Below are 23,478 nucleotides of genomic sequence, written 5' to 3'. Positions count from 1 at the left end.
TTCATTTGTATTAATGTCTGTCTACCCCTGCAGACTGTAAACTCAATATGGGCCCTGAACATGTCGGTTTATTCTCTTGTACTGTACGCTCCCAAGCACTTGGAACGGTGCCCTGTTTATAGTAAGTGCTCAATAAATACCATTGATCAACTTTGTTATATTGTACTTTCCCAAGTGCTTACTACAGTGCTCTGCACACAGTAATGACTCAAGAAATATTAATAATTGAGAGTTGACACTGAATTCTGCTACCTAAGGAGTATACACTCTAATGCTGCATGGTTATAGGTAGGATTAGAAAATAGCCAACACGGCAATGGGGAAATTAACATGGTATTTGGTGGCAATGGAGATTTGAGCTTCATACCATGCTGAACCTTGATAAAACTGTTCCTGGATGACCTGTCTGTAAGATCTGAACCTGAAATCCGATAGACAATTCCTCTCCCCGCTTCAAAGCCTTATTGAAGGCACATCTCCTCCAAGAAGCCTTCCCAGACTATTGCCCCCTTCCCCCGACTCCTCATCTTCCACTCCCTTCTGTGTCATCTGAACTTTCTCCCTTTGCTATTCCCCCCTCCCAGTCCCATAGCACTTCTGTACATATCTGTAATTTTTTTAAATTTGTATTGATGTCTGTCTCCCCGCTTGGAGACCGTAAGCTCGTCGTGGGCAGGGAATGTGCCTGTTTATTGTTTTGTACTCTCCCAAGCGCTTAGTACAGTGCTCTCCACACAGAAAGTGCTCGATAAATAGGATTGAATGAATGAATGAGTCACCTATGAATCATATCAACATGAAACGGCAAGACAACGTCCCCCACGGTGAGGTTTTTTAGAATGCACTAAAGTAATGCTCTTAGCAACACAGATTCGCTGGGCAGGTCATGCTAGGAAAATTGATGATAGCAAGCAACTCAATTGGACCCTAAAAACAGAAAGGGCAAACACTTGAAAACATACTGAAATATTGTTTCAAACAGCAGGACACTGCAGCAGATTATTAAGGAACAACTGCAGGACACTAACCAGCTTGATATAGAAATCGGTAAAGGGGTGGCTGTCTCTAAGAAGACACTTTGGGAAGACCAGAAGATCAAAAGATAAGTTTGAAAATACGAAAACGTACAGCAAGTAGCAAACACACTAATGTGACTAAAGACCATCTTTCCGTGCACTGTGTGGGCCAGACATGCTAATTCACAGTTCGGCTTTCACCATCAGTAGCATTACACAAACACACACATTTTATTCATAATATCTTTGTCTTTACTGATCAAACTCATTTTTCCCTCCATATTTTCCCCTTTCTATTGCCCCTTTGACACTTCCATAACATCTAAGCCCATGGGTACTTTGCTCCTTTGGTCACCCCTAGCACTTATGACCACTCCTTTCAACTCTGTTGCTTCCCCTACCGATAATAATTCACTGTTGTGTATGTCTCCTTAGACTGTAACCTTTTTGAAGGTAGGGTTCATGTCTATAACCCTATTGTGCTCTCCCAAGGCATTATGCAGTGCTCTGCACAGAGTAAGCACTCAGTAACTACTATTGATTAACTGGAGTAAAGAGACAGTGTGCTCAATATGTTTTAACAGCAACCCACCCTGCAAACTTTTGCGACGCTGGGAAGGCTGTGATAATTGGACTATGAATTAGCCTACCACAATGCTGCGTGACTTTAGCACAGTCACTTCACTTCTCTGTGCGTCAGTTTCCTCATCTGCAAAATAGAAATTAAGACCGTGGAGCACAAACTGTGTCCGACCTGATTAGCGTGCATCTAACCTGGCACTTGTAGAGTGTCTGGAACATAGTAAACACTTAACAGATACCATTTAAAAAAAAAAAAAGGCTTCTACTGCAGTTTTGGACTATTCAAACTAAAACGTGGCATTAGGACCGACTGTTCTGTACACAAGTTCCTTCAAACTGAAATATTTATTTAGCTTGAGCATGGCAGGATGACTGAACAACTTAGTGTTTGCATAGGACTCGAACATCCTTGGAAGAGAAGTACGATAAAATCTTAAACATTTTTAGGAATTTTTTTTGAGCATTCTTTCAGGACCGTGAATCACCTCATTCATTTCCTCCCTTCTGCCCCTTCTCCTTACCAACTGGACTGAGTATCCCCCTATCGATTTCTCCCTTTAGTACCTGATCTAAGTGCCAGACCACTGATCCTTCCAATTTCGAGGGGGTAAACTTTCCCTGGAAATAGACCATGTTCTTGGGAGTCTTTGAGAATAAAGTGCTCTCAGTGTTGGACCTAGGAAACTGGAGATCTCATTCTCCTTCCCGTCTTTTCTATTCCCATGCTTAAAGAAAACTGAATGGTAATAGTACTGAACATGTGGAAGACTCAGTTTCTTCATCTAGAGAAGCAACGTGGCTAAGTAGATAGAACGGGGGGCCTGGAGGGCAGAAGGACCTGGGTTCTAACCCTGGTTACTCCACCTGTCTGCTGTGTGACTTGGGGCAAGTCAATTCACTCTCTGCCTCAGTTCCCTCATCTGTAAAATGGGGATTAAGACTGTGAGACCCATGTGGAACATGGACTGTGTCCAACCGGATTAGCGTACATCTACCCCAGCAATTAGTACAGTGCCTGGCATATAGTAAGCACTTTACAATTAAAAAAAAATGGAAAAAGAATTCCAATTAAAGATCCAGGGCCGATACTCTGTGAGGGACTGTACTAGCAGACAGTACATTGGGTTTCTGGGAACGAGAAAGCTTGGAGACCGCCGCTGACCTTGTAACTAAAGTGCTTTGTAGCCTTAGTTTCCAAATCAGAAAATGCCTCTCCCTCCAGGGAACTTCACATAAACTTGTGAGACAAGGTAGTCTGGGTTACTGAAAGAAAGGTCCCGTGTAAATGCATGTGATTAATATCCTTATCAGGTGTGTGATGAAACATTCACAACAGCTGGGACCTTGGAAATTGTCAGCCTGCCACACCGCCAGTCACCGAAAAAGATTTTCTCTGACAGTCAGTTCCCGCTAATGAGCTTTTGCACTTTCCACTGACTCTGCCTGAACAGGTCTTGCTCATTCTCTCTCTCTCTTTCCCTCTCTCTTTTTATCTCTCTCCTCCTCTCTCTCCCCCCACTTCCTGGATACTTTTGGGGACATCGTTCTGTCAGATGATTTTCTGGACATCTGACATTCCGCAACAGCCTCTATAAAGCTACACGCTTCCAGGATGCCCAGCTACCCCGGGCCAATTCCCTGTCATCCTTGAACTATACGGCACAACCACCTGGAAGGTCGATTAGCAGAAAGTCCCCTGCTCTGTGTCTGGGGACAAGATCATCCAGCTTTGAGCACAGATCAAGTTTAAATGAGGACAGGCAGTGGCATTGAATCACTCATTTCTATACTAATTGTCCATGATAAATTAACTGTTGTCAATCGTATTTATTCAACTCTGTGTGTCCCATATTGCCCCACATTTGCTAACCCAAAACAAGGGAGAGGCTATTTCCCGGGGAATTAATGTGAACGATGAGGGGAGTCAGAGGAAAAAAAAGAAGGAAAAAAAAGGCAAAAACAAGAGAAGAATAAGGGGGAAAAGAAGACAAAGGTAAGAGAAAGATGAAATTAAGCTGTTTAATTTTTGACTGGCCAGAGCCCACTCATGAGTAAAATACCCCTCTTACAAACCAGTAGGTTCACATTCATGAATTTCTTACGGATGCAATACGCTGCTGATCTGAAATTACTGATGTTCTTCGTAGGAGATTCTGTGGCAACAAACCCTCGATCCGCCAACCGATCAGATGGAACGAACCCCCCCCGGGACTCCTGCTGTCCTCCTACTGCAATCAATCGATCGATGGTATTTATGGAGTGCTTTCTATGTGCACTCAATTCTATTTATTAAGTGCTTACTGTGTGCAGAGCACTGTACTGTGCTCTTGGGAGACTGCAATAGAACAAGAGAACAGACACATTCCCTGACCACAATGAGTTTACGATTTACAGCACTGTACTAAGCGTTTGGGAGAGTGCAATACAACTAAATTAGCAGACACGTTCCCTGCCCATAACGAGCTGATGGTGTAGGGGGCCTTTGGTCGTGACATGCTCGTGACTCAAACAGTAACGAGTGGTCCCTAAGGACTTTTGAACTTTGGGACTGGACTCTGAATGACGCCGGTGGCAACACTGTGAGGACCCTCTTTTGTCTCCTTTACCACCTGACCAATTAGACTCTGAACTTCGCTTTGAGGGGGTTTATGTTGTTTTGGGGATTCTGTTTTTTGCAGCAGCGTGGCTCAGTGGAAAGAGCACGGACTTAGGAGTCAGAGGTCGTGGGTTCTAATCCCAGCTTCGCCACCTGTCAGCTGTGTGACTTCGGGCAAGTCACTTCACTTCTCCGTGCCTCAGTTACCTCATCTGGAAAATGGGGACTGTGAGCCTCACGTGGGACAACCTGATTACCCTGTATCTACCCCAGCGCTTAGAACAGTGCTCCGCACATAGTAAGCGCTTAAATACCAACGTTATTATTATCCTTCTTTATCAATCTATAGCTCAACCCCTTCCCACAATCCCCACTTAGACTGGGATTGCCTGGAGAACCAGAGACTGTGTCACATTTCTCCCGAGGACTTTTTCCTAGCACTTAGTACAATGTTGATACATCTATAAATCATATATTATAAATTATTTATATTAATGCCTGCCTCCCCCCTCTACACTGTAAACTCACTGTGGGCAGGGAATGTAGCTGCTGTACTGCATTCTCTCAAGTGTTTAGCACAAAGTAAGCACTCAATAAATACTATCGATGAAGATGATGATGATATATACTACTACAGGCTCCTTGTAGATTTTTTTAATGGTATTTGTTAAGTGCTTGATATGTGCCAGGCACTGTACTAAGCACTGGGGTGGATACAAGTTAATCAGGTTAGACACAGTCCCTGTCCAAGATGGGGCTCACAATCTTAATCCCCATTTTACAGATGAGATAACTGAGGCACAGAGAATTAAGCGGCGTGCCCAAGGTCACAAGGCAGACAAGTGGCCGAGGCAGGATTAGAACCCAGGTTCTTTTGACTTCCAGGCCCATGCTCTATCTACTAGGTCACGTTGCTTCTCATTTAATGAGAGCCTGGGCTTAGACCGAGGGTAGGAATTTGAAACTGGTGAAAGTGGAGTTGGACTGATTAATGAGGCAAGGAAGTATTGAGCAGTGGACAAAAAAATGGCTGGATAAAAATTAGAATTAGCACCTGACCACAGTCTAAGAATGGAGGAGGGGAAGAAGGGTTCCCGACATATAAGGAAAAATGGAGGAGGACAGGGCTTGTGTCTACCAACTCTATTGTGCTTTCTCAGGAAAGGCGTGCTCTGCACACACTAAACTCTCAATAAATGCCATCAATTCACTGATTAACACGCAAAGACAATATATGAGTCAAGGACAACAATAAATAGAAGAAGAGCTGTAGGACACTGGGCTAAATGAGCAGAATTCCAGGCTTCTTGTGTCTCAGAGTTCAACAGTCACAACTGACACAGCCACAGCCGGTCACAGATTCCCCAAAGTTCAAAATGCCAAAGAGGCAAACACACCACTGAATTCAAGCTGAATTTTAAAAATTACGCTACTGTTCATTCTTTTCACTGACTCCCCGTTCTGTCAGTCCAAATGAGTGAAGGTTTTTACTATTTCATCCCGAAATCTTGCAAAAGAGAATATTATGCAATTCGGTAATGGTATGCATTGAACACTTACTGTGTACAGAGCACTGTACTAAGAATTTGGGAGGGTATAATATAATAGAATTGGTAGAGATGAGCTCTTTGTGAACGTGTCTACCGGCTACTGTATTGTACTCTCCCAAGTGTTTAGTTCAGTGCTCTATGACCAGTATGTGCTCAATAAATACGATTGATTGGTTAGTTGATCCCCACCCTCAAGGAGTTAACAGTCTTCGCAAGGGAGACAAATTACAGAAGCGGGAAAGTATAAACAACTAGTCTTCTCCATATTCATTCCCAAGGAGACTTTGAATATGCTTCTGTCGCTCTGACTTTCGAGAAGTATCTGTGAATAGAAAAATCAATTTAAGTGCAAAACTCCCTTATCTTCACAGCTATGAAAATCAAAAGGCAGGAAGTGACAGAAGGCACTTCCATCTTGCTAGGCTTGCTCAGCAGCGGCACTGGGTTAACCGACTGACTGCATCAAAAAGCAAAAGAAGAGAGGCAATGAGAGAAGAAGAAATTTAAATTGGATCATGAAGCCTGTATCCTCTGCCTGTACCAGTTATCCTATCACCATGGCAACCAACTGAATTTTTAAAGAGATAGCAACTGGGGCACTTTCCCTTCCTCTTTGTTCTGTTTAAGTAATCGGGTCGCCGTTGGACTCCTATTCAGCCGAGCCCGTTTTCTGCTTTATCTTTTGAATGTTTGTAAGCATGTGCCTGCTTCTTCTTCTGAGGCACAGTGACATGATAAACGGAAATCGATAAACATTCTCAGTCCCACATAAGACAGATATTCATGGAAATGACATAGCAAAATGATGGGGATCATTCAGAAGAGCAAGATGACATCATCCTTCTGCAATTTTGGGGTCTTTTCATTGAATTTGGGGACACTGCCCTTCACATTTGTTAAGCAGTTACTACGTGTCAAACACTATACTAACCGCTGGGGTAGATACAGGTTAATCAGGTTGGACACAGTCCCTGTCCAACGTGGGGCTCACAGTCTTAATCCCCATTTTACTGATGAGGAATTAAGTGGCTCGCCCAAGGTCACACAGCAGACAGTTGGTAGTGCAGGGATTAGAACCCAGGTCCTTTTCCTATGCCCGAGCTCTACCCACTAAGCCACGCTGCTTCTCTTGTGTTCCAGTGAGCCACAGGATCTCGCAGCACAAGTTCTCTAGACAGCAACCTCATTAAGGGCAGGGAACATGTCTATCAACTCTATTATATTGTACTCTCCCAAGTACAGTGCTCTACACACGGTAAGCACTTGATAAATACGATGGATTAACCGACTGACAAACTGGATCAATCACGCGTGCAGAGGAACGATAAATGGGTGCAGCGTACCAAGAGGTTTAGTGAAGACGGTCACAATGTAAGTTGGTGGAGAGCTTTGGAAAGGTGTTTCTCTTCGGCAAAGAGCACGTACAAGGGTAGTGTTTTTCTGGGGTTCAGAGAGACATATAACAAACACCTTGTAAGAAAGTAACTCCTCTTACTTTAGACTGCGAGCCCCCTGTGGGACAGAGGCTGTGTCCCACCTGATTGACTTTAATCCACCTGAGTGTTTAGAACAGGGCTTGACACATTGTAAGCACTTCAGTATGAAGAAGAAGAATTACTAGTAGTACTGCAAGTCATTTGTGTTAAATAATTCCATTTTTTAAATCTCCTGTTTTATAGCTTCCATTTTATGCCCGTGATTAGGTTGAACTGTGTCCAACTTGATTAGCTTGTATCTACCCCAGAGCTTAGCACAGTGACTGGCACATAGTAAGCACTTTAACAAACACCATTAAAAAAAAGATCTGATGGGTCTGTGGTGTTTTGCAGGAAAAATGTGCTTCATGTCAAGCATGTCCTGGCTTCATAGCCTTTGGAACTGATAATAAATCTGAAGGAAAGGAAAGTTGTGTATCAAATTATACCTGGAAAGCCTTTAACCAGCTAGAGATCAGCAGCAGTGGGACAAAATGCATTAATGCATTCGATAAATAAAAAATAAAAAATTGTGGTATGTGTTAAGCGCTTACAATGTGCACAGCACTGCTCTAAGCGCTGGGGGACGCAAGGTGATCATGTTGTCCCACCTGGGACTCACAGTTTTAATCCCCATTAATCCCCATTTTACAGATGAGGTAACTGAGGCACAGAGAAGTTAAGTGATTTGCCCAAAGTCACACAGTTGGCAAGTGGCGGAGCCGGGATTAGAACCTGTGACCTCTGACTCCCAAGCCCGCGCTCTTTCCACTGAGCCACGCTACTTCTCTGAGACCTAATAAATAATAATAATAAATAATAAATAACAAATGAGACCTAAGAAGTTTGCCCTCTAATGACACATGCATAGACAAATTAAAGATAGAATAAAGGAGATGAGCCTGGTACTTGGGAGTCTGACAAAAATTTGGAACTTGGCAGTGGGAACTCAAGTTTAATACCAAGCCCAGGGCTTACAAAACTGTAGCTGTGCCCCCACCCTTCATTATCTCTTGAAGACCTGAACCTACCAGAGAAGACAAACCTGGGTTCTTGAGCACTTTCAATAGTGGGATCACCAAACAATCACAGTCAACATCAAACAACCGGGCAAGATTACCAACACTGAAATCCTGTCAGGTAATCAATTTATCAGCCACGGAACAATGTTTTCTCTTTTTCTGCGGTATACATTAAGCATTTACTATTTGTCAAGCACTGTAATAATAATGTTGGTATTTGTTAAGTGCCAACTTTGTGCAGAGCACTGTTCTAAGCGCTGGGGTAGATACAGGGTCATCGGGTTGTCCCACGTGAGGCTCACAGTCTTCATCCCCATTTTACAGATGAGGGAACTGAGGCACAGAGAAGTGAAGTGACTTGCCCACAGTCACACAGCTGACAAGTGGCAGAGCTGGGATTCGAACCCATGACCTCTGACTCCCAACCACTGAGCCACGCTGCTTCTCGTGGCTCGGGAGTCAGAGGGATAGAGTCCCTATCCCACATGGGGCTCACAGTCTATATTAGAGGGAGAACAGGTATACAGCCATATTTGAGGATGCAAGAAGTATTAATGTCTTTCTCCCCTGCTAGATTGTAAGCTTCTTGTGGACAGGGAATATGTATTAGATTATGTATGTTATACTCTCCCAAGCTCTTAGTACAGTGTTCTGCGCACACATCTGTCTCCCGCTCTAAACTACAAGCTTATTGTGGGCAGGGAATGTATCTGCTTATTATTGTACTCTCCCAAGCACTTAGTTCAGTGTTCTGCACAAAGTAAGTGCTCAGTAAATGACTGAAAGTAAGCACTCAATAAATTTTACTGACTGTAAAAATCACTGCAATGTACTAACGCATCCTTCTCACTCAACTGTCCAAGCATACATTCAACGTGCTCGTGTCAGTCCTATATCCTGAAGCTGTGCTCTAGAAGTACAAAATGAGGAAACAGGGCTATGGTTCTGGAGAACGTCACAGAACCGGCAAAGGAATCAATTGTTTAGAACACTGTGACTCAGGGGAGGTCTCTCTGGGTGTGCTGTCAGGTGGTGCCAATTAAAACAGAAAGCTACACTTCTCCCATTGCGAGAAATTTAAATAGCACAAACATTCTTCTAGCTGTAAGCTCACTGAGGGCAGGGAAAGTACCTACCAACTCTGCCGTATTGTACTCTCCCAAGTGTTTAGTACAGTGCTCTGCACGCAGTAAGCACTCAATAAGTACCAATGGTCGATTCTGAAAGTATCTGTATTTAATAATAATTACAATAATAATCGTGGTATTTAAGCGTTTATTGTGTGCCAGGCACTGTACTAAGTGCTGGGGTGGATATAAGCAAATCAGGTTGGACACAGTCCCTGTCCCACTTGGGACCCTCAGTTTTAATTCCCATTTTCCTGAGGAGGGAACTGAGGTACAGAAAAGTGAAGTGACTTGCCCACGATCACCCAGTAGACAAGTGGGCGGAGTCAGGATTAGAACCCAGGTCCTCCTGACTCCCAAGCCGATGCAACCCCACAGGATTTATGCACATGTCTCTAAATTATATCATGAATTATAGTAATGTCTGTCTCCCTCTCTAGGCTGTAAGCTAATTGTGGACGGGGAATGTGCCTACCAACTCTGTTGCATCAAACTTTCCCCAGCGCTTAGTGCACATTAAGCCACACTGCTTCTCAGCGAGCCAACGGGCGGCTCCGGAGAGGGGCTGGTTGACCCCTGTGTGGAGGTTTTAGAGCTGAACTGGGCATAAACATGAATGAATAGCCCCAGCTCCACAGCCAGGCAAGAATTGATGACTCGTGGGCTGCATTTGATTACAATCCCATGTTTGGCCGTTTAGTTACTGCACAGATAAAGATCAGAACATGCTTTCTCTGTTTAGAAAACGGGCAACTTGGGCAGGGGAGCTGAAGCTCGTGGCGGGGTAGGGGGCGGAATAAGGGGCTGACCAGGCCCGTGCCTTCTTGCCTATAGAAGCAGCGTGACTTAGAAGATAGAGCACGGACCTGGGAGTCAGAGGACCTGGGTTCTAATCCTGGCTCCACCACTTGTCTGATGTATGACTTCGGGCAAGTCACTTAATGTCTCTGGGCCTCAGTTACCTCCTCTGTATAATGGGGATTAAGACCGTGAGCCCTTCGTGGGACAGGAACTGCGTCCAACCTGTTTAACTTCTATCTACCCTAGAGCTTAGTACAGTGCCTGATACAGAGTAAGCTCTTAACAGATACCATTAAAAAAACAAGCAAACCAGAAAAGACTTAAAGACCCAGTCATCATAACCACTTTTCGTCTCCATCGACTTCATTTGTGGTTTTTGAAGGACTAGGATCCTGGCTTGAATTGCTTTTTTTTCTTTTTTAAAAATGTAACTCTGCGGCTTAAAGTATTTCATAAATTGGGGGATTTTGTGATGAGATCTTTACTTTCTTGGGAAATATTTTCAAAGCTGGAAAGGAGAAATTCCAAAGACTCTGGCAAAATTGGGATTAATGGGCAAAAAACTACTTTGACCTGTAAAGGACTGATCGGTATTTGAAATGGGCATCATGAACTTGATACTGGTCCCTGCTCTCAAGGAATCTGAGTGAGAATGAGAGCAAATCATTTAATGGTATTTATTGAGCACTTACTTTGTGCAGAGCACAGTACTCTACAGGTAGACACATTCCCTGCCCAAATGATCTTAAAGTCTAGAGGGTAACTTCAAGGAAGGAAACATCTCTCTGCACAAAGTTTCCTTTGACCCACCCCTAGTTCCCAATGTGGAGGTGATTATCCAAGGATCCTCTGCTGATTCACAACTTGGAAAACCTGGCTTTAAGTTCCAGAGGAGTGATGAGGGGGGGAAGAGGGAGAGCTATTTTTCTCTTCTTTTATAATCCATATCTTTTAAAGCACGTGAATTCCAGTGAGAGGTGTATTTGAAACAGGGGAAGGACAAATGCAAAGAGGAGTGTAAAGGTGAAGAGGGATAAGAGGAGAAAAAAGAAGAGTAATGAGGAGAAGAGAGGAAGAGGAGAAAGATGAAGAGAGAGCTAAATAAGGTCACATATTTAATGACACAATTGGGGCAGTAGTTTTGAAAACTGTGATTGCACCCATGAAACACTGACAATAATTGTGGTCTTCAACTGTGGTATGTGTTAGGCGCTTACTGAGTGCCAAACACTGTACTGAGCACTAGGGTAGATTCAAGATAATCAGGTTGGACACAGTCCCTGTCCACATGGGGCTCACTGTCTAAAAGGAGAAGAATAGTAAGTATTTAATCTTCATCTTACAGGTGAGGAAACAGACTCAGAGAAGTGAAGTGACTTGGCCAAGGTCACACAGCAGGTAAGTGGTAGAGTATGAACTACAACCAGGTCTTCCGTCTCCTGGGCCTGTACTCTTAAGGTGAGTAAAACTTGGGGTGCGGAAAATTTCCACCTTTGAAAATACCCCTTTAGCCAAATCCAGGGTTGGATTTTCAATTCCTTATGGAGAGGGAAATGCACTTGAGACTCGATGAGGTATTGAAACTATCATCTGGTATGTGTAGAACACTTACTGTTATCAAAGTTCTTTACAATCCTACAGTAGTTCCTTGGGTATTTTAGATATTTTAGATAAGGAGCCATTTACGTGTCCTGGTTTTTTAGTTCTCTTTGTCAATAATGCAAATAAAGTTCACCTAGCTGGTTGTCCTGGCCTGAAGACTCATTCAACCTCTGCTACTGCTGTTATTTAGAATCCTAACAACAGTCACGACCCACTTTTGCACTTTGGATAGCATCAGGATCACCAGGTTGATTTTGCCATTTTTTAAAATTATATTTGTTAAATGCTTACTATGTGCCAGGCACTGAACTAAGCACTGGGATTGGTTCAAAATAATCCAGTTTAACATAATTTCTCATCCCACACCAGGCTCTCAATCTTAATCCCCATTTAGCAGGTGAGGTACCTGCTGCCAAGAGAAATTAAGTGACTTGGCCAAAGTCCCACAGTGGATAAGTGGCGGAGTTGGGATTAGAACCCATTCTGAGGTTATTTTGTTCCCTAGAAAAAGTATCTCTACTAGCCATCCCTGCTAACACAGGTGAACAGTTTCAACACGTTTCATGAGGAGGCAGCCCTCACCTCGCTTCAGGTTTCACTTGTCTGTGCGAACTGCCGATCAAATGATTCTCTCCCATTGCAATGGAAGGACAAGGAAATTTAGCCTGCCTGCTGATCTCTGTCTGGAGCCATGGGTTGAAAATAAATTAGAACAGCTTTGCTGGTTGGTTGTATCTGCCTATGGAGTAAGACAACAATTCCTTTTAATCAAACTGATCCCACAGCAGTTTCCTATTGCAAACAAACTCAACACTTCCTGATGTACTATTTTTAAAAATCCTATTAGACAGTATTTGTAGTTTCAAGAATAATCATAACTGTCTGCACAGTCTTTTTTCACTTTATAACCACCAAGTTCCTTAAACACTTTTGGCTTGCCTTTCACTTTTAGGCAAATTAAATAGAGGGTAGTAAATTACTGAATTGGTTTAATGGCAAGGCAGTCATCTGAATTAAATAGTGAGATCACTGTCTCTGTGAGGCAGCCAGTCCCTTCCCAAATCTGGAATCTGTCAGGTGTTTGTATTTTCTTAGGTTCAAGGAGCTAGTCACAAAGAGTATGGGCCAGAATTGTCCGTGGGAGATGGAAAACCAGAGACTTGATCCTGTCTGTCACTGGCATCAGACAGATAGCCGGGGCAGTTCCCAGTTTTTTTCTGAACCTGGTAGCAGTCAGTAAGTAGGGGGGCTGTTGTTTGCATCTTTCCTTCACCTTCGGAGCCTGCACAAAGTTTGAAGCCCCTGGGAACAGCCTGGAATAAGAGGAATGGGGTTTCAGGACCTACCTTCACAAAGAGTTCAATCTCAGGGTCTTTGCCTTCCCCGTTAGCGGAAGCTGAGTCCGTCATGTCGTCCAAACCAGGAGTGACCGCCCTTATTCCGAGAGGCAAGGAAAGGTGTCACTTTAACAACAGCTGGGCTCTCTCTCTTCTGAAGAGCCCCACAAAGGCCTTTTAAACATTTATTTATCTTGGGAACACCCACCGGTGCAGAAAATGTTTCCCTGTCGACTACCAAAAATGGAAAAGGGGCTAAAGTTTTTTTTTTTTAAAAAAAAAAAGACAGAAAGGGAGAAAACTGGCCTATGATAGTTCAGAGAGCAACAAGTGACTAAGCTGGGCTGTGTTGTTTTACAATATACTCTGCTGTCAGACCTCCTGTTCATGCTATCAGCCCAAAATAACCTGGAGCAGAAGGAGGCGGGGCCAAAATAGCCTGGAGCAGCAGGAGGTGGGGCCAAAATAGCCTGGAGCAGAAGAAGGTGGATCCAGCAGATAGGGGAGGGGATTGGACTAAGTGTTTGTCAGCATCTTTGCTACCCAGAAAGCTGCTTCAGTTCCTTCCTTCACCCTCGGGGAAGGAATCCGCTGCTGTTTGTGTAACCAGAAAGTGCCCATGTCACCGTAAATTTATGTCTTTCTTTCTGTGAAGCCACGGAGGAGAGGGCAGGATGACTGAACGACCGGGACAGAAACGGGGGTTAAAAAAGGAACACTGGGGAAGGGGAGAGATAATGTGAGAGAATAAAAGAGAGAGAGAGAGGGAACAGGAAAGGAAGAAGGGTGATGGTTTGTATTTGGTGTGGAAATGCTGCAGGGAAGTAGAGAGCTAGCGTTGCCATTGAGAAAGAACGTACGTTATCAGAAGTTTGGACAGTGGGGAAGGAAGAGTCGGGGCCAACAGAACTCCGCTTGCTACTCCCTTGGCTGCCAAGTCTGGCCAAAAGGAGAAAGAAGGGGACAGTCAAATGCATCACGGTAAACCGGGCTCAGTGCTCTTTCTATTTCTCCCCCTAACCCTCCCCGCCTTATTTCACATTTAATTTGAGGGAAGTAAACCAAACATTTATTTCCCTTTTCCAGGAAAGTGTTCATGTCTTGAGCAAGTGCTTTCTTCATTTGGTATTAGATAGAGCCGGAGCTCTGCGAGGACGTTCCGAGGCCTGCGGGCTCTTGCTTCTCAAAATAACTTGTCCGGCAAACATTGAAATGATACAGTGCTATTTGGGGGAACATTTGGCAACCACTACCAGCCTGGCACCCTGTAGGTATTCCATCAATCTGACTTGCATTGCAGTGAATTGAACCAAAGGTCATGTTTGCTAGTTCTGTGCATCGAAACTTACCTTGTGAAAGGCTCCCACCTCAGTCTTTTTTTGTCTTTTTTGGGGGTATTTATTAAGTGCTTACTCTGTGCCAGGCACTGTATTAAGCATTGGGGCAGATACAAGCTAATCAGGTTGGACACAGCCCAGGTCCCACATGGAGCTCACAGGCTTAATCCTCATTTTCCAGTTGAGGGAACTGAGGCCCGGAGAAGTTAATTGACTTGCCCAAAGTTAAACAGCAAGCATGTGTCAGATCTGGGATTAGAACACAGGTCCTTTGACTCCCAGGGCCGTGCTCTATCCTCTAGGGCATGCTGCTACCCTAAGAAACGTCAGACTCTGCAGTAGCTGTAGAACAAATTTTCCCCTGTAGACTACTTACTAAATTAGGGAAATTCCAGGTTTGCCTTGTCAGAGTTAATCAACCAACCAATCGATTGTATTTACCGAGCACTTACCATGTACAGAGCACTGGACTAAGTGCTTGGGAGAGTACAATATGACAGACTTAGTAAACTTATTCCCTGCCCACAAGGAGCTTACAGCCTAGAGAGGCAGACAGACATTAAGATAGATGAATTGTGGATATGTACATAAGTGCAGGGGTTGACAGTGGGCTGAAGTGCAAGGGTGATGCAGAAGGGCCCCCTTTTCATCTGTTCCTCCTCCCCTCCCCATCACCCCGACTCCCTCCCTCTGTTCTACCCCTCTCCCCGCCCCCCAGCACTTGTGTATATGTACATATTTATTAATCTTTTATTTTATTAATATGTATATATAATATTTATATTGATGCTATTGATGCCTGTCCAGTTGTTTTTCTTGTCTGTCTCCCCTCTTCTAGACTGCGAGCCCATTGTTGGGTAGGGATTGTCACTATCTGTTGCCAAATTGTACTTTCCCAGCGCTTAGTACAGTGCTCTGCACTTGAATCAATACAATTACATTGTATTCAATAAACACAATTGAATGAGTGGAAAAAGAGGAAATGAGGGCTTAATCTGGGAAGATCTTCTGGAGGAGAAAACTTTGAAGGTAGAAAAGGGTTTGAGCACCACATTACTCTCCACGGAACCGACCACTGCTTACAATAATAATAATAACGTTGGTATTTGTTAAGCGCTTACTATGTACAGAGCACTGTTCTAAGCACTGGGGTAGATACAGGGTCATCAGGTTGTCCCACGTGAGGTTCACAGTTAATCCCCATTTTACAGATGAGGTAACTGAGGCACAGAGAAGTTAAGTGACTTGCCCACAGTCACACAACTGACAAATAGCAACCAGACATTATTTCTATCCCGATGAACTTCTGGTCAGTCATTCAAGGTGCCCGGTGAAGATCACCAGCACATCCACCCCAGGCAGATCCATATTTCTCTTCTCTCTCCCGAAGCCCTGTCCCTAGTCCCCAATCCTCTCTCCTTCCACCTTCTCCTCCCTCACTTTCCTGAGAGAAAAGGTTACCACCATTTCTAGGAACCACTGTTCAAGGAGGGAGGAATGGTAAACTCTGACCCTGATGAAGCTCAGCTGATCTAAGCACATTCCACAGCTGTCCCCTATGGGATGAGTCTGGTTTATGTTTAATTATCTGGGGTCAAAAAAGCTAATTAAACAGATCCCTACGTGGCTGCAGCACCAACGGGGAATGCTTTGATACAATTGAGAAGCAGGGCAGCTAAGTGTCTCAGCTTTCCTGAAATGTGCCCAGTATCTAGTGAGCCTGGGCAAGTCACTTAACTTCTCTGTGCCTCATTTACCTCATCTGTAAAATGGGGGTTAAAACTGAGGGTCCTACGTGGGACAGGGACTGCGTCCAACCCGATTGTCTTGCATCTCCCCGGGACTTAGTGCAGTGCCTGGCATATAGGAAATGCTTAACAAACACCGTCAAAAATCACTACGTAAAATGTCAGGATGCAGTTCTGGACCTTTAGCTGTGACTTTACATTTGGGTTCTGACCCCCTGGAGCCCCCAGGACCCCCAGTGCAAGACAACTGCTGAGCTACTGTCCCTGCAGTAGCTGGACTCTGGAAAAGGGTAGGGCCATCCAGTAGATGGGGAGGGAGGGCGAGGGAAAGAAAGAGAAAGAAGGAGACTGAGAGGCTATAAAGTCCCAAAGATTCATTCGTTCGATTCATTCAATTGTAGGTATTGAGCACTTACTGTGTGAAGAGCACTGTACTAACTGCTTGGGAGAGGACGATAGAGCAGTAAACAGATACATTCCCTGCCCACAATGAGCTTAGAGTCTTGAAGGGGGTGGAGACAGACATTAATAGAAATAAACAAATGACAGATATGGTCACAAGTGCTTTGGGGCCGGGAGGGGAGGAAGAACAAAAGGAGCAAGACCCACTCCCCACTACCTTCCTCCCCCACCCCGACCAAAGGCCGGGTCCTGGATTAGAAACCGCATCAAGAAGGAGGTATGAGAATAGAGGAAAATGATAATAATAATAATGTTGGTATTTGTTAAGCGCTTCCTATGTGCCAAACACTATAGATTCCCGGAAAATGCCCAGCTTTGAAATTGATCTTTGACCCCAGGGCAATGGGTCCACTAATGTGAGGTACACTGGAAGAGGCTGTGGGCGAAGCCAGAGATTGAGAGGCTTGGGCTGTGCCATGTGAATGAATAGGTTACTGTTTTCTATGTTTTCTTCATCGGGGTGTGCTGTTTGGTTATCGGCCCACTGGAAGAGGGAGAGCAAAAAGATCTACGATCATCTGCTATCATATGAACTTGAACCTTTGGATAAACAACTGTAACTCGTTCTGGGCAGCCAACAGAATACTGGTGATGATCAGCTGTCTTTAATCTAGCCTACTTAGACTGTGAGCCCTATATGGGATAGGGACTGTGTCCAATCTGATTAACTTGTATCTTCTGTGAGAAGCAGCGTGGCTCAGTGGAAAGAGTCCGGGCTTGGGAGTCAGAGGTCATGGGTTCTAATCCCTGCGCTGCCACTTGTCAGCTGTGTGACTTTGGGCTAGTCACGTCACTTCTCTGTGCCTCAGTTCCCTCATCTGTAAAATGGGGATGAAGACTGTGAGCCCCACGTGGGACAACCTGATCACCCTGTATCCCCCAGCGCTTAGAACAGTGCTTGGCACATAGTAAGCGCTTAACAGATACGAGCATTATTACCCCAGTGCTTCTATCAGTGCTTGGCACACAGTCAGCATTTAATAAATATTATCATTATTATTATTATCCAAGGCTCTGCACCTTCAGAAACTGTAGAAAGGAAAATGAAGAAATTAAGTAATTAAGAAATACCTTTACTGTTAATGAACACTAACGATTGATCCATTGATTATGCTTTAACCTTATCTTTCATCTGGTTGCCAAGGCTAGACTCTGAGGGCTTCAGCAGGCTGCCTTAGCAAATATCTTTTGGTATGAGGGAAAGAGGAAGGGATTCTAAGAACTATAAAGTGAAATGTTCTAGCTATACATCTCCTTCTCAAAATGTAGCCCCGCCCGTTGGTAGATGGCAATGCTGGAAAAGATCTTTTGAGGGTCCGTAGAGTGAGGATAAGTGGACCATCTTGATTCCCCGGTGATTGGGGAATTATGGAAGAATTCTGGATGGATGAGAAGCAGTGTAGTCTAGTGGCTAGAGCATGGGCATGGGAGTCGCAGGACCTGGGCTCCAAACCTGGCTCTGTCACCTGTCCGCCTCGCAATAATAATAATATTGGTATTTGTTAAGCGCTTACTATGTGAAGAGCACTGTTCTAAGCGCTGGGGGAGATACAGGGTAATCGGGTCGTCCCACGTGAGGCTCGCAGTTAATCCCCATTTTACAGATGAGGTAATTGAGGCACAGAGAAGTGAAGTGACTTGCCCACAGTCACCCAGCTGACAAGTGGCAGAGCCAGGAGTCAAACCCATGACCTCTGACTTCGAAGCCCAGGCTCTTTCCACTGAGCCACGCTGCTTCCCTTGTAACCCTGGGCAAGTCACCCAACTTTTCTCGGTCTCAGTTCCCTCATCTGTAATATGGGGATTATGACTATGAACCCCTTCTGGATTGTAAGCTCATTATGGGCAGGGAATGTCATTTTTTGTTATATCGTACTTTCCCAAGATCTTAATATAGTGCTCTGCAAACAGTAAGCACTGAATAAATATGAATGAATGAATGATTACCCCAGATACACCCCAGCACCCAGCACATAGTGAGCACTTAACAAATACTATTAAATTTAAAAAAAAGGGATACCCACTTGGTGTTGTTCATTAAAACTAACCTCTAGTTATACGGCTATCTAGAGGAAGAGGGTACAGTTTTCCCTTCAGAAATGATCGTCCTTTAAATGCGGTTAAGCTCTTGCTCAGTGCTTTATCTAAACTGTCTCTCTTTAAGCGGCAGGAATCTTAGCTGCTGTCCTTGCCAAAAGATCCCAATCGACTCATCAATGTCAGCAGGTGGATTCTGCTCACTCAAAGAAGAAAATGGCATTTTTCTTAAGTTAAGAGGCATTTTGGCCAAGTGTCAAGAAGTTCTGTCCGTTTCAGGGAACAGTTTGTGTTGTGTGGTGACAGTTTGCAAGTGATTGATGTGGGTTGGTGGTTCTCTAAGTGACAGAGTTTTGCTTCATTTCTCCCACGTATAATTCATTTTCTGTCTAAAATTCTCAGTCTCCCAGAATCGAGTCAGTTATAAAACTTGCACAGTGGCCTGAAGGTCCAATCTTCGATACCGAAATGGTATTCGATAATGACGATGATATTTTAGTACACTGCCTGGCACCTATTAAGCGCTTAACAAGTACCATCATTATTTATTAAGCACTTACTGTGTGCCCAGCACCACGTTAAGAGCGAGGGTAGATAAAAGGTCATCGGATCCAAAATAGTCCCTATCCCACATGAAGCTCACAAACTAAGAGGGAGAGAGAACAAGTATTTTATCCCCATCTATACAGATGAGGAAACTGAGGCGCAGCGAGATAAAGTGCTCTAAATCACACAGCAGGCAAGTGTCGGAGCCAGGACTAGAACTCTGGCTTCTAGCATCCCAATCTCATGCTCTTTCCGCTAGGTCGTGTTACCCCTTTATGGGACCCAGAGATTCCATTCAAACAATGAATCGATGGTATTTATTAAACACTTACTGTGTGCAGAGCACTGTACTGAGCACTTGAGAGAGTACAATACAACGGGAAGCTGCTTAGTATAGTGGATAGAGAACGGGTTGGGAGTAAGAAGGACCTGGGTTCTAATAATAATAATAACTGGTATTTGTTAAGTGCTTATTATGCACTGTATTAAGCGCTGGGGTGGATACAACTTAGGTTGGATACAGTCCTTGTCCCATATGGGGCTCACAGTCTTAAGCCCCGTTTTACAGATAACTGAAGCACAGGGAAGTCGGGTGACTTGCCCAAGGCCACACAGATACAGGATCATCAAACCATGCACAGTCCTTGTCCCACATGGGGTAGGTTGGACATGGGAAGTTAAAGGATGGGGTTGATGGGGTAGAGGGATAGAGTGCCTCAGTCACCTCAGCGGTAAAATGGGGAGTAAGACCGAGCCCCATGCAGGACAGCGGTCTGTCCAACCCGTTTTGGTTGTATCCACCCCAGTGTTTAATGCAGTGCCTGGCACAAAGTAAGCACTTAACAAATACCACAATTATTACTGTTATAATTATTAATAAGGAGGTCACTCCATTGCTCCCCACGCGGTGACAGTCCCCCAAAGCCACAGGGCTGGGCATGACAGGAGAATGAGACAGTGTGTCTCTTATCTCCCAAATGCTTAGTCCAGAGCTCTGCACACAGTAAATGCTCAATAAATATGATTGATTGATTGATAGCAGGTAGTAGGGGGATTGGGTGGAGGGCCAGCAGTACTGGGACAGAGAGGGGTGTGAGGATAGGACCTGGATGGGGAAAGGTAAGACATGAAGACAGAAAGGGGCAAGAAAGGAAGGGAGAGTGAAAACGAACGGCTCACGGGACGATGACAGGTTGCAACGGGAATTTATTTTTCTCCTCTGGGCATGTAAATCTCAAGGATGAAGACATAATGATAATAATAATGATGATGTTGGTATTTGTTAAGCGCTTACTATGTGCAGAGCACTGTTCTAAGCGCTAGGGTAGACACAGGGGAATCAGCTTGTCCCACGTGGGGCTCACAGTCTTAATCCCCGTTTTCCAGATGAGGGAACTGAGGCCCAGAGAAGTGAAGTGACTTGCCCACAGTCACACAGCTGACAAGTGGCCGAGCCGGCATTCGAACTCATGACCTCTGACTCCAAAGCCCGCGCTCTTTCCATTGAGCCACGCTGCTTCAAGACATCTTCTTGAAAGAAGTAACAGTAGGTATTACAATTGGGATTTTTCTGCAGAGACTGCTATTGCGGTGGAGGAACAGGATTTGACAAGTACCGTACTCACTAACCTTTTCCTGGAGTACTTTAAAATCATCTCAAGAGGGTACTATTTGCTTCATTTGCTTCTCTCTTCGATTTTAAAAAAAAACATGCGATCAACTTTCAAATACAGAAAAATACTATGTCTCTTGTGGAATGGATAAAAAATCTATATTGCTCTTAAGAACACATATAAATGTGAAACTGTTGAGGCAATGGAACAGGGTCTCTCTAAGAGATTTTTCCTGCCCTGAATAGCCAAACCGAAGAAACCAAACACAGCCAGGAGCTTGTCTATACAGTTCTCGGTGTTAGAAAATGATACCGCCGTGGCTGAAATTTTCCCACAGGTACGGGTGTGGCGGATAATTCTACCACAGAGAGACAGTGGGCTTGCACTCTTATGCTTTTTTTATGGCACTTATAAAGTGCTTACTGTGTGCCGGCCACTAAGCACTCGGGTGAGATATTAGATGACCAGGTTGGTCACAGTCCCTGTCCCATATGGGCCTCATATTCTAAATCGGAGGGAAGAGGATTTAATCCCTATTTTACAGATGAGGCATCCGAGGCTTAGGGAAATTAAGTGACTTGTCCAAGGGCACACGTTGCAGAAAAGTGAGAGAGCTGGGATTAGAACCCAGGTCCTGTGACTCCCAGTCCCATGCTCTTTCCCCTAAGCCAGGCCTTTTCATATGGTGGATACAACCCATGTCCCACATAATAATAATAATGTTGGTATTTTTTAAGCGCTTACTACGTGCCGAGCACTGTTCTAAGCGCTGGGATAGACACGGGGGAATCAGGTTGTCCCACGTGGGGCTCGCAGTCGTAATCCCCATTTTACAGATGAGGTAACTGAGGCACAGAGAAGTGAAGTGACTTGCCCACAGTCACACAGGGGCTCACGGTATCAATCTCCATTTTACAGATGAGATAACTGAGGCATAGAGAAGTGAAGCAACTTGCCCAAGGTCACACAGCAGATCATTGGCAGAGCTGGAATTAGAACCCAGGTCCTTCTTACTCCCAAACCCACGCTCTATCCACTAGGCCACGCTGCTATCTCCCTTGGAAAAAGCTGCCGTATTTGCAAATTTCCTTTGACCTTCAACCAGAATATTTCCTCATTATCTCGTAATTTGCACTTCAGGCTACCATCACTGGCTCCGTGTGCGACATGAGGTCCCTATATGTGATGTATACCAGATTTGTTTTATTGTACTCTCCAGTGCTCACTACAGTGCTCTGCACACAGTAAGCACTCAATAAATTGATTGAAGGGTAACTTGAAAAGGAAACAACACGAATTTCCTCATTGTTTCCCCATCTATAACCCTGATCGACTTGTTGAAAATTAAAAAAAAAAAAACCCTTCGTGAATTATAAATACAAATAGTATGATGTTAAACCAAAACGTGAGAGATTTGGTTAGAACTCAAATCAAATCTCACTGACCGGAAGTACTAAACAGAGGTCAGATAAAAAGAGAAATCAATCTCTCTTTAGACCCAAAGCTTTCACTCCCTCTCCCTGCCTTTAAAGTAACTGTTCCAATAATCTGGACAATTAGTGTTTATCTACTATTTGCAGATGCTTCACTTGCATAAAAATGAGGTGGAGATGGTTGCGACTTATCAGCCACTGCGGTGAGAAGTAAACAGTGAATAGTTTCAGCCACTGAGGTGAAAAGTAAATAGTGAATAGTTTTTAAGCAGCGGGAGGCCAGACTTTGAATACAGACCTCTCCCTTATTATAGACAAATGGCTCTCTCACAACAGGGGATCCAGGTTAAATAGATGATAAATTCTATAGCGCGGAAGTATTTTTTTGTTGCTCTGAACACCCCAGCTATGACAGGGGCGAGGTTTGTACGTGAGGCATTTATTTGGGTTGCCAATGTGTCTGGACATCCTATCAGATCTACCAATCGCTAGCAGAAGGGTTGGGAATCTGATCCAACATAATAATGTTGGTATTTGTTAAGCGCTTACTATCTGCTGAGCGCTGGGGTAGATACAGGGTCATCAGGTTGTCCCACGTGGGGCTCACGGTTTTCATCTCCATTTTCCAGATGAGGCCACTGAGGCCCAGAGAAGTGAAGTGACTTGCCCACAGTCACACAGCTGACAAGGGGCAGAGTCGGGATTCGAACCCATGACCTCCGACTCCCAAGCCCGGGCTCTTTCCACTGAGCCACGCTGCTTCTCAGATCCCGACATAGGGGGTCGCCTTCCCTAGGATCGACATCTGCCAGTCATGATACTGTAAGCCCGTCAAAGGGCAGGGACCGTCTCTATCTGTTGCCGATTTGTCCATTCCCAGCGCTTAGTACAGTGCTCTGCACATAGTAAGCGCTCAAATACTATTGAATGAATGAATGATACAATCTGATGCCAGCCAAACGCCCCCCACACCCCCCCACCACCCACTGCATGTTCATTAATTCGATAGTATTTATTGAGCGCTTACTATGTGCAGAGCACTGTACTAAGCGCTTGGAATGGACAATTCGGCCACAGATAGAGACCATCCCTGCCCAATGACGGGCTCACAGTCTAAACGGGGGAGACAGCAAAGCAAAACAGAACAAAACAAGACAGCATCATCAGGATAAATAAAATCGAGGAGATATACAC

General features: G+C 44.4%; 1 protein-coding gene across 2 annotated transcripts in view; it reads right to left on the bottom strand.

The window, feature by feature from the left end:
• Positions 1-23,478, bottom strand: part of CLIC5 (chloride intracellular channel 5) — a 76,903-nt gene that overhangs the window by 47,909 nt on the left and 5,516 nt on the right. The window contains exon 1 of one of the 2 annotated variants that reach the window (XM_007666983.3): positions 13,118-13,488. The exons of the other annotated variant lie outside the window; for it this stretch is intronic. Within the exon in view, the coding sequence (XP_007665173.1) occupies positions 13,118-13,180 (63 nt within the window). The 5' untranslated portion in view covers positions 13,181-13,488. Of the gene's footprint in view, positions 1-13,117; positions 13,489-23,478 lie in introns of those variants that run through there. 2 annotated transcript variants of the gene reach the window in all.

The sequence above is a fragment of the Ornithorhynchus anatinus genome, chromosome 9 (assembly GCF_004115215.2).
Source record: "Ornithorhynchus anatinus isolate Pmale09 chromosome 9, mOrnAna1.pri.v4, whole genome shotgun sequence".
Classification (NCBI taxonomy): Eukaryota; Metazoa; Chordata; class Mammalia; order Monotremata; family Ornithorhynchidae; genus Ornithorhynchus; species Ornithorhynchus anatinus.
The sequence above is the reverse complement of the archived record's forward strand: the minus strand, read 5'-3'. Positions and strand labels throughout refer to the sequence as shown.